Source organism: Lipophrys pholis (assembly GCF_963383615.2).
Source record: "Lipophrys pholis genome assembly, chromosome: 17".
Classification (NCBI taxonomy): domain Eukaryota; kingdom Metazoa; phylum Chordata; class Actinopteri; order Blenniiformes; family Blenniidae; genus Lipophrys; species Lipophrys pholis.
The window spans coordinates 15,387,448-15,399,769 of record NC_137643.1 but is presented as its reverse complement, the minus strand read 5'-3'; the positions used below and the strand labels follow the sequence as shown (position 1 = coordinate 15,399,769).

Below are 12,322 nucleotides of genomic sequence, written 5' to 3'. Positions count from 1 at the left end.
AGAGCCCCGTCGCTGCTCTTAACCCTAATACTTTTGACAGGAAAGAAAAAATCATAAAATGTCAACATGGACGATGAAAACTGTACTCTTGATAAGGACAAGATGCACTCAGCTCACGCTAATCTTCATTTCTTACCAATATGTATTTACCCCCCAGTTATTGATTATTTATGTGTATGAAATCCCCTTTTGGAGGCTTCCATACCAAACACAAAAATGGGTGGGAAAACACTGATGGCTCCTCTTACTGGCCTCACTTACCAATGGTAAGCCTGTAGTTAAGCCTACTAAACATCTGGCTATAGTGACCCAGTGATACAGATTTTTATTATGCATACTCAGACTCATCTGAGCCAAAGCTTACCACGTGTAGAGCTTTTTCTACTCTGAAATCCTGCCCATCTGGGAGATTTTCCTCTGCCCGAGACATGTTTCTTATAATCCTGTCCAACGTTTGCCTGTCGTCTTTCTTCTAAAGGCTACGGCTTTCTTTGTCTTATTGTCATCTGCTCACATTCTTTGAGAACTCAACAGCGACATACAAAAACGATTTGCGGCATTCACGCTATACCCATACTTTGTATGAACTGTACTTTTCTTAACAAGCTCCTACGTAGAATGACTGTCAGGCTTTTTTTTTTTTTTCCCCCATTCCGCCGCCACGGAAAATAGCTCTTGGCCACAAAGAATAAAACATCAGAAATTCAACACACATCTACAGGGGCTGCTAAGTGTCGAGTGGCTGGGCAGTTAATGTCAAACTTTCATGTGGTCAGTTGAGTTTCAGCAGCTTTTGAAGAAGACTGATTTCTACTTGAAGCCTCCGTCTCAGGTCCATCCACAGCTGGGTACATCTGGCATCTTTTTTAGCGTTGGCTTAAAAAAAACAACCTCTTTCCCACTCTCATCTCTTTCCGTTTGGGCTGGTGTGTTGCTACTGACAACTGCCTGCGATGTGCCAGATTGCAAGAACACCATTGTCATGCCAGTCATGTCTGGCCCCGGCTCTGTGAGTCAGCATCATCCTGCTCTGCTATTTGCCCAAGGCCAGGTTCATTAATTAGAGAAGAGTCCTGTGGGAAGGTCTGTGTTTCTCTGCCCGACAGTCCCACTCTCATTACAGCTGTTTGTTAGAGTAGGGCCCCAGCAACAACACCGTTAAGGGGGGCAGGTACCACATAGCAGCTGTGGTGTGGAGTGCACGTCAATGTTGGGAGAAAAGGGAGAAATGGAGGAATATTGGAAACGCACCAAGACACACCAGCCACTGAAGATTTTTTTTTTTGATTTTAGGCTACAGCAGCACATATAGGTTCCCAAAATAACCTTTATTCCTCACTAATGTGATAATTCTATATTATATTATTATTATTTCTTTAAATGAAGCGGCAGATATGAGAGTGTCTTTTAAATACTACTACTTGATGGGCATAGTCCTTAAGGTTCCACTGTCTAATCTTCACACACGCTTTTAGCAATTCCATTTGCGTCAAGCGTCATTCTTAGCCTTGCACGTTGATCCAAACGGTCATTAACATCGTGCACCTCTTCTTCTCCACATTAGGACGAAGTGGCAAGGCTAGTTTTGGATTCTGTATTACGCAGGTTTTACAGGAGAAGGTTATTAGCCCACTGATCACTCTTCGATTGGTCGCTACCCTTCGGCCTATTCGGCATCGGAGGCCCTACCAGGAGTATAATCCTCCAGCCGACATAACTCAAGAGGTCCTAGAGACACACAAACTTGCCGACCACGGCATGGTAGTAATCCCATCAGGATAGAGCACCGACAAAATTCTCATTGAAATACAGGAACGATTCACCCTGCCATAGTCCATGGTGTCATTGTCAGTGACCAGCAAATTGGGAAGTAAATAAAACCTATAGATCAAGGAAAAACAACTTTCAATGTTTCATCCAAAACAACATTGCTTTTTGTTGTTAGAGTGGATCTTTTTATTTTTTTTTGTGAGTGTGTATTATGTTTTCTACTCGTGGAGCTAACAAATGTAATTCCGCAAAATAGTGGGCTTATAGTAATGGGGAAAAAGAATAACATCAGTTAAAGCCGTGTGCTTAGTTGGTAGAACAGGTGGCTGTGTTCAAGGATTAAAATTAAAATTTACATTACCAGGCAAAACACACTGAGGAATTTAAGACTGTGTAGGAGAGGAACAGTAGTAATTTATTAGGAGATATTACATCGAGGAGAACTGAAGCCAACCTATGGCTCGATAATCCACAGCAGGCCAAGTTTTTCCAGTGGCGCCTTGGGAAAAGTAATTGCTCCGGCTTTTGTGAGTTTTCATTACCGTTAGCTTTTTTCATACAATACACGACGATGTAAAGTGGAACTCTGTTCAAAACCACACATGTGTCATAATTAAAAAAATACCCCTTTGAGCAGTACTGTCAAGGATAATCTGTAAATCGATGAATTCATTAAGGATGTCTTTTTAAAACCGACATATTGCAAGTATCCAGGGATTTAGGAGTATAAAACCTGAGTCCAAGATCATGTTTTCTTTCATTTTCTGAAGAAATACAACTAATGTTCAACGTTGACGTTGTTAGAAGTATAAACCAGACGGATTATGCAGTGTTAGAGATTTACAAAATCTAGATATCGTACATCTATCCTAATAATCAACAAAATTGTTTCAATGTGTATTACATCATTGTCATCAATATATCTTTGGTAGATTGAATGACATGGCAACAAATAAAAAAAGCAGCCGAATATGATTGCTCATAAACGGTGACGGGTAAACAGAATTGAGATTCACACACCATTTCCGTCAGTCTTTGCAAGCTATACAGTCATCATCATCATGAATATTCAGCACAATAAAACACTCTATTCCCTTGTGTGTCGAACGGCAGCATGCAAAACGGCTGTTCTCTTGTCAAAAAATGTACAGGAAGGAACAGAAATGATCATAATAATGCAATTTCCCTGCACACTTGTTAGGAGCTTCCTCTATAATATCTACCAATACATCCACATGTGTCAACAGTGGCGACAACAACTAAAATAACCCAAAACCAAACAGCAGTCACACAACAGCAGCAGCAGCAGCAGCAGCGGCAGCAGTTATCAAACTAAAGTTTACTACCCCTTCCAGACTTATTAAGCTTAGTGGTGGAAATATCCACCCAGGGATTCATTTAGAAGAAATTAGCTCAGCCACATAGAGCAGGCACACAATCGCGGATGATTAAAACACCAGTGAGATGCAATCAATGCACACAGTCCTGCTGTAGAACAATACAGAAAAATATTTACTTCTATATAAAAACGTCTGTTTCAGAGCAATAGGGCCAGAAAACAAAGCACGCATTATTATCTTTGTGGCACACGATGTTAGCAACATAAATAGGTCTCAGGAAAAAGAAAACAAAATGCCTAAAAACGCATTGGATACAGGAACTCGTGATTTGAAAGTTCCCATAAGAGTGAAGAGATTCAGGGCTAGAATAGGGCCAGACTTCAGTCCAGACAAGCGTTGCACTGCCGCAAGGTCTTGTCTGCAAGAATATATTTTATTTCATTCTGGGCTGACATTTTAAACTCAAGGATCAAAGTGCTCAACTCATCATTTTGTCGTGTACACCCCGGGTGCGTACGCGTTCGGGAGCGAGGAGTGGGGAAAGGAAAATCCTCAGAGGGCAATACGCAGAAGCTTTAAAGCTCCCAGCTTGGAGGCGAACTTAGCACAATATTTGTAGAAATATGCAGCGTGACCAGAGAGAGGGAGGCTGCTGGATGTGGGAGTGAGAGAAATCTCCGTCAACAGAGAGCTACGCCGGGCAGACTCACCAGCACGATGACGGCGGCGGGCCCGACGAAGGCATAAAGCAAGCCGCCCTCCAAGGATAACCAGCAACTGCAGGAGGGGGGGAGGAGCAAAATTAAAACATCAACAATGACAAGAGAGAAGTGTTTCAAGGACAAAAAGAGCAACAATCACAGTGCTTAGAATATCACTTCAGTACATCCGGCGCTCTCATTTCAATGAGTGCCAAGTCCTTAACCACAACAAGTGCACATTCAATTATAAAGTATCACATTTAGTCAAATTTCCTTGGTGGGGGATAAAGCTTTTCAATGTGTGGGCTCGTGTTGAAGAAATGCCTCGAGTGCTCAGCAAATTTATTATGTATATTACCTAAAACATATCCGCAAACTGTAAACTTCATTCGATGTTGAAAGCTATTGGGACTTAATGAGTTTGAATATATATATATATATATATATATATATATATATATATATATATATATATATAAGAAATACAAGGGGATGAATGTATTTGTAAACATCTTGCGTCGTATACACTGCATCAATTACACAACTCACTGGGTAGTGAACAGTTTCGTGTTTTTTTTTTTTTACTTCATGGGTTGGCGTTTTCCTGTTTATCAAAACAGCTTGTGTGTTTCATGTTCTGCTCCACGGCAAACTAAAATGTGAAACAGGCTTTACATGCTTGGCATGACTGGAGAAATGACTCGAACATGAGTTCGGAGTCGGTTCTCATGCACTTCCTGATTGCAAACAAGCGTGTTGCTGTCCATCTGGACCATCTGTCCATTTGTAATTTACATTTTTAAAAAAAAAAAAAAAAACTAAACAAAAACAACAATAAGATTGATAGGAGTATAATATATGGGCTTAATATTTAATTCCTAAAGATACCTCAAACCCAATCAGTCAGTATCTGCTTGAGCAGTAAAAAGCCTTTCTACCCAAGTGAGCATAATTTCACTTACTTGACAAACAGAATTTACACAAACTTGGAAATTAAATATGAGTATTCTCACAGGACTCCGAATGCGATCAGTCAAATCCGGAAAACGACACAGTCCTCATAAAGCAAATTGACTTCATTAGATTTTGCCAGTTAAAGTCTTTATAAATAACACTTAATGATGTTTTTTCCCCAATTAAACTTGAATTTTTTTGGGGGGTAATTTGGTTATGAATATTTTAAGTTACTGAGGAATACTTAAGTCTTAAAAGCTCATATTCGGGGGGTTTTCAGTGTGCCATGAGTGAAATTTTCATGACCCCTCTGAGTAGTGGTACCGACGACAATTTCTTGGTCCTATTAAATAAGCAGCTAAGATGTTGCTGTTCATTTCACGTAGTGCATCCAAGGACAGCTTGTGTCCCCCTGTGGTGCAGCACAGAAAGAAATACAGAAATTGGACTGAGAGATTGATGTGTTGGGGGGGGGGGGGGGGGGGGGGGGGATATCTGTCAGTTTTGTTGAATACATTTATGGTGAGAGATTCGGCTGTTTATAGCTGAGGCTGGTGGTCTTCCCTGAATTAACAAGCATGTCTGCAAAGGGATGTAAACACACTTTTAAAATATATACCTTCTCTTAAAAAATAACAGGGGAAAACAAGGGAATCATTTGCGTGCTTCGAATGGTCAACTTCAGAAGTGTTGGTAGGCCTCCAAGCCAAACACACATACCAGAGGTAGGAAATAATATGTGGTGATGTATTTCAAATAAAGTGGTGTGCGAAGATAAGGCAGGAGGTGTGAAACGGACTTACTAGCTGGCTGTGCCGTAACCCCTTGCTCTGGTGAAACCCACCGACACAGCTACAACAAGAGCTGGAAGACCTGCAGACAAACAGGAGAGAGAGAGAGAGAGAGAGAGAGAGAGAGAGAGAGAGAGAGAGAGAGAGAGAGAGAGAGAGAGAGAGAGAGAGAGAGAGAGAGAGATCAAAAGGATGAGACAAAGGATAAAAGGGAGCCTTAATGGGGGCGACGACGCACGTTGACCAAATAGGTTTTTCTCCAGTGAGGAACAACTCCATACAGCTCTACCAGTTCAGATTCTCCGCAGCAATGCAATAGCGTGTAACATGCGCATGTGTGATTGAAACCGACTGTGGGTGCACTGCAGGTGCTCCTTGACACATGGTCTAGCTGCAGGCAAGAATAGCAGGCTTGGATCCCCGTGTCGCACTCTTTTGAGGACACTCTCCTTGTAGCGAACGCTCGTCTCTTCATGTACAGTGGAAATGAACACATTCCCAGGTGAGCCACGCATGCAAGCGTATAGGTGTGCGTGTCTGTGGGTAACAATATGAGAGTTTCAGCATGTTACAGGAAGTTTATAAAAATGTGACGTGTGACTGAAAGTGGTCAATAACGCATGCATTAATTAGCCAAATCAAGCAATTTGTGTGTGTCTGCATATGTGTGTGTGTGTGGGTGTCCAAAATTGTGAAGAGAAAGGGAGTGAGACTGAGTGTTGCGGAGAGTGTGCCAGAAAAAGAAGGAAATATGCTGGGCCCCATAATGAGCTTGGCTCTGAAATATTCATGTAATTAACAAAGCTGTGATTATGGCTGCAAATGAAAAGCAATTAGAAAAAGTCACATTAACATTAACAAATAAGATGGTGGAGAGCCAGGCTGGTCCACTAACCAGCTTGCACAAAGTTTCAATTAGTCAACACCATCGATCTACAGTTTAGCTTTATATAATCTGGTAACGGCACACTTATATGTCAGGCTCACACGTTCGACGGCTGATCTAACACGAATCCTGTCACCATCCAAATCGCCTGTTTCCATGGCAACTGATTTCAATCACACGATTTTGGGTGGTGGGGAGGTGGAGAATGGACATGAGGATAATAAGCTGTTTGAGCCTTACCACGCCGCTCTTTTTCATGCATTCCATGTGTATCAATTACTACATCAGCCACTATAGACCAAAGTCCTGCTCGTATGCACGCACACACACACACACACACACACACACACACACACACACACACACACACACACACACACACACACACACACACACACACACACACACACACACACACACACACACACACACACACACACACACACACACACACACACACACACACACCCGCGCACACTGCGTCAGTATCTCTCTATCTTTAACTGTACAACAATCTATACATTCTCCCTCTGCTGTATCTGGTAAGGGCATCGGTGACTTGGCAGATTAGAGCGGAGGGATCAATATCAAGTCAAATGAGTAGCCAGTGTGTGTGTGTGCGTGCGTGTGCGCGTGCATGCATGAGTTTTACTCTCTTTGTGAGGTCCCTAACCTGAGAGCTCATTACATTTAAGGATTTCAGATTGCTGTGGGGATAAAAAATGCTGAACCCGACAACAAATGTATATACTTTCTATGTATAGGATCTGACTTTTGTTATGATTAAACAAAGTTTGAAAAGCCAAGGCATTACATCATTGTGTTGCTACCACAAGTGATGCTGTACAAACATCTGTGTGGGGGCGTATGTTTTAACCACATTATGGATGATCTGTTAACACAGACATTAGATGGACCTCGCTGAAAATATAGGGACGAAGGTCAAGTGTACCTAACATGAATCAATCCATTTTGAAATGAAGGTAAGGTTGGATGAAGGTTTAGGTTAGGTTCACATGAGCAGAGTTGTATTCATCCATATAAATAATTTGAGAGGAAATTAATGTAAGCTGATGTAAAGTCCCCTGAAGTGATGACATTCTGGCTGTGTGTGTGTGTGTGTGTGTGTGTGTGTGTGTGTGTGTGTGTGTGTGTGTGTGTGTGTGTGTGTGTGTGTGTGTGTGTGTGTGTGTGTGTGTGTGTGTGTGTGTGTGTGTGCGCGCCAGTGACTGCTCGACTATGTTGTGTTGGTAATTTGTGCGGATATCTCAAAGCATCTTGCCAATGCTGTGCAGATGTTATCGTAGGTTTTGATTATCCTCTAACATCCCTGGTGCCTGTTGCACCAGGCTGTAGCGCATTCACAGGACAACATAATAGAATGACATCGGGGCTAAAGGGAAAAGAAGCAATACACAGCTGAATGGTACTGCGAGTGAGATTACCTGTGCTCTCAATGTATAGAGTGACATCGTTTGCGAGAGAGACTTCGGATCTAGCGCTGGGTGAATTTGACAGAATTACATTAGAGACTGTAATGAATATCATTTGGGAAATCCAGCTGCAAATAACCGCTTACAGCAAAGAAGAATGGGGTGGAAATGAGAACGCAACAGATGAAGACTGTTAAGCCAACAATCTCCACCTGACAACAGAATGAGCCGGGATATTCTCATGTAAAATGAGCCTGCGCTGAGATATATCACAAATGCACGTCACACATCAGCCTTCTAATCAGCACCTAATTCATGAAAGCATCTTCATTTGCCATATGCTACAAAAAAAAATAATTTAAAATCATCTGGCACAAAAGGACAAGCTGTAGTTTCATTAAGAGAAACCACTTCAGCTTGCATTGCGAGTAAAGGGGGGGCCGAATGCCACAGTGACACTGATTTTATGAATAATTCAAGCTCTTTCCTTTTTGAACAGTTTGTTTCAGAATGCAGCTCCAATATCCTGCAAACATGCATATGAAATCACATCACTTCTTTATGCATATAGCAGTACATGCTAATGCCAGGGAAACCAAATCATTGAAGTCACTGCGCGGGGGTGCAAAAATTTGCTCAAATGAACCCGTGTAAAGTCATGCAGTATTCATTTCATCAATAACACCTTATTGCAAGTCACGATGAAAGATAAATCAAAGACAACCTTTTTTAATACTATTTATGATGGAATGATGAAAGAAGTATAATGTCAAAAGATGGAATAAGATATACGTACATTGACTAATTACTGTTCTATGGAAAAGTGCGGGAGAACTTATACAAACGACTTGAAGTGAAACCAACTTATGAGTGTCTGAACCTTGATGGGTGTCGTCATTCTAGCGTGTGTGCGAGGAAACTAAAACCTTTTTAACCGCTGTTACTCCAATTGCAAATACCTTCCATCTCACTTCTCGACCAAATAATTTCAATCATCTCCGACTGGATCTCGTATGCGGCGATGTACTGTGATGGGCATCACTTAGCAATTGACTACATGTTGATCAATAAGTCATTTTTGGATCTGATAATAAAACTAGAAAAACACATCTTTAGGTATACATGTGATATTTAAGCTAATATTATCAACAGGACATTAAAAAAATAATAGTCCAGAGAGCTTCTCCGAAACAAAAAAGTGCATTGTGCTGTAGAGAGTCACTCCAGCATTTCGGCCCTGATTACATGACGTTTTAAGTGAACAGGCATTGTTTTTGCATCTTATCCTTGTCACAAGCTGAATCCAGATATTTTATTTGGAAGCACAAGCAGCTCCCACCATCCATTAGGGAGAACAAGTGAAACTGAAATTATTTCAGGTGAGCAAAAATATGTGGCAGCACTCGCAGCTCTATTCATACACAGTTTGGGAATAGAAAAAAAAAAAAAAATGTAATTACAGAGGAGAGTGAGTCTATTTTATTACCACAGATCAGTGATATGTGCTCCTTTGTGTAAAATACTGCAGTCTAGTAAAATGAGGAGGGAGGCGATGACTATACAGGGAAAGTGTAAAAGAACTCAAAGAGCTGTTGTGAGTGGGGGATGCACAATATATCACAGATTTAACATTGTCGCAATACAAATATCGCAAAAGACTGACTGAACTGCAATTAGTCTTTGTACCATGTACTCTGCATTCATGGTGTGCAAATTCAAAATGACAGAATTTTAAATATGAAAGAGAGGTGCCATTTGTCACAATTAAGTAAGGCAATGCTGAAAATGATGCTGTTTTCATGTGTGGCCACTAGTAGGTGCTGTGCTTACACAGCAATGGAGCTGGAGCGTTTTCAAAAAAAGTTAGGTTTTCCCTTTTACATGGGGACACAGTGAGAGCATTTTGAAAAAATTCAAAATGCAATGAAAGTTTTCTGTTTTCTCTTGAAAACGTTGGGTAGTTAGAAAACAGTGTTATTAATGAATGGTGGTGTATCTTAGTGACGAGAGAAAGAACACTCTTATTAGAAGAAACGTTGAGGCATAAAGGCCTTGACATAACTGACTTAAATACCGGTTATTATTGCAAATTGTATTATTATCACAATACTCAACAACATCACATAGTCAGATTCAATAGCTACCTAAGCATCTCTGCAAGCAAACCCTTGACTGAATTATGCTGTGGCCTGTCTTGGTGACCAGGTTATCGAAGACCAAATGTGAATGACCAATGAAGTGCCAGGATTACTCTCTGCATTACTACGTCTGCAGGACATCCCTTGTGTGAGTACTCACCCCAGCCGAGGCACAGGAAACGCTTGCGAATGAGCCGTGATCTCATTTTGCCGATGACGGCCAGGTAGGACTGCCAGGCCTCAGTCAGCACCCAGCAGAACGACGCCAAGAAGAAGAAATGCAAGAAGGCAGCAGTCACAGTACAGAGGCCCTGAAGGAGAAAGGACACACCGTGGAGAAAAGAAAGGCATGTCATTGGTTGATGACGTTTTAGACCTCAAACCATATAAAACTCGTCAGTGGAGGAAAAAGCAAAACTTCGCAAAATCCAGAGGACAAAGTAACATCTGATTTAAGCATATTATTGTTTGGAAATGTCAGAAGTCAAACTGACTCTGCTGCGTTTTAGATTTCGCTCAGGACTGTCCACCACAAAGTGCGGTCCCGCTGAGTCAAGGTGAACCATATGTCAAAAATGTCCGTACGAGACTTGACTGCCGTTGCCCTCTGCAAGTTTTTGACAGTTTTAGTTTCTCAGCTTTTTTTTTTTCACGCCCATGGTGCAGAGCACTGCTACAAGGATCGGGAAAAGTGTTTGGCGAGATGCATGGGAAAAGATTTGCTTCTGTGTCACCTTTACCTTGCTAAGCGTTTGTGATTGTCCAACCAAAATCAATAAATTGGAGGCCAGGATGGAGAGGCAAAAATTCACCAAGATGATTGATCTCTCTGATCGGATGTACCTAAAGAGGAAAGGATAAATGAAAGTAAAGAAGAGAGAGCGTGAAGAGACATTTCAATTAGGTCTTGATGACAGATTGATGGACTGAACAGCAACTTTCCGGACACCGCAGAGTCACCAGCTTGATTTTTACCATCTGTCATACATGTTACAAAAACAAAAAATATCCTAACTAATCACCACCCCCTGCTGTAGTTGAGCCGTTTGTTCTTTATTAGGCTTCATTGGTGCTTTGGCACAGCAGAGTACTTCCACACAGGAGAGAGTTTTCAAAATTAGACTGACAAATATATATATATATATATATATATAAAATGAAAAATAAACATGTTTTGGTTGTAAACATGTGTATATACAATGTGAGCACTCTCACCTCCAGAAGGCAGCATAGATTAGCAGCAGGATGAGGAGAGCAGTGCAAGAGACCCCACAGCCCACCATGAGGGGCACAGAGGGCATGCTGGTGGGACCCATGTCCTAAAGAGTTGAGAAGGAAAGAGAAAAGAGGGAGGAAGAATGAGAAGACCAATTATTACTGCGAGCCAAGGCATAAGTACATTTAAAGCAGTGACTCGACAGTGCAAGAGCTGGGCTTCTCGGGTAGTACATAGGTAAATAGACGTAGGTCGGTGGAAGAAGGTAGGCACTTGGGAAGTGGAGTTATGTAGGTTGGCAGGCGTAGGTATGTAGGAATATATTTATGCATAGACGAATATGAGTGACTAAATTGGCTCTCTGAAAAGATGAAAGTGATACTTGGAAAATTTCCCATTTTACTCTTACAGTATCTAATAACTCTTACTATCTCTTAGTTCTAATCCCTTTGGTAGCCTCTGCTAATTATATGCAATTACCTTTAATTAGAATTACATGAGTCTGTTACCATAGACGGAGTTTGATGATGACACATAATTACACTAGCCTAAAACTTGCTATCCGTTAAGAGTACTGCAGTTGGATTGATGACTGTGCATTCATAACGACAGAACTTTTACCGAGTCACCGACAGAGCATGTGATTACAATTGCAGCCTAAATTTGCTGTTATTTATGATGACTGACAGTTTTTTGTCCCCCAAAACCAATCTCTTGCCGTTGGCTCATTATTGCCTATTTTCACTTGTTTGCCTCCATCGTGCACCCGTTAGAATCTTCTCTGTGATTTCATACAATAGTGTACAGTACAATCCACTACGGGGCATAATTAAGAATTTCAGGTCATGGTGCACAGTACAACTCGGCTCCTGAGGTGTGTGTTTCAAAGGATGAAGAACAGACAAATAAGGCTGCATGGAGAAGCATGCATCCCGCTGCGTCCCAAATGGGCTTGATGTTTAGCCTGCGTTTTAGTTCTCAATCACACAATTTACCTCAATTTACCTCCCACCGCGGCTGGCCTCGCCTTTCATGCCAAAGATTTATCATTGTATGCAAACATTGTCGCACAAGGTGTCTTTTGCTGCAAATA

General features: G+C 41.4%; 1 protein-coding gene across 4 annotated transcripts in view; it reads right to left on the bottom strand.

Annotated features, from left to right (window-relative positions):
* The window catches only part of LOC308122835 (adhesion G protein-coupled receptor B2-like), a 72,186-nt gene that overhangs the window by 38,879 nt on the left and 20,985 nt on the right, over positions 1–12,322 (bottom strand). For all 4 annotated transcript variants that reach the window (XR_013936174.1, XM_080484959.1, XM_080484961.1 and 1 more), the window contains exons 3-7: positions 11,229–11,332; positions 10,754–10,856; positions 10,174–10,324; positions 5,569–5,638; positions 3,821–3,887 (exon numbers count right to left, since the gene is read on the bottom strand). Coding sequence is in view for 3 of the 4 variants with exons in the window: in XM_080484959.1 (XP_080341085.1) it covers positions 3,821–3,887; positions 5,569–5,638; positions 10,174–10,324; positions 10,754–10,856; positions 11,229–11,329 (492 nt within the window). In the remaining variant the exon portion in view is untranslated. The remainder of the gene's footprint in view (positions 1–3,820; positions 3,888–5,568; positions 5,639–10,173; positions 10,325–10,753; positions 10,857–11,228; positions 11,333–12,322) is intronic.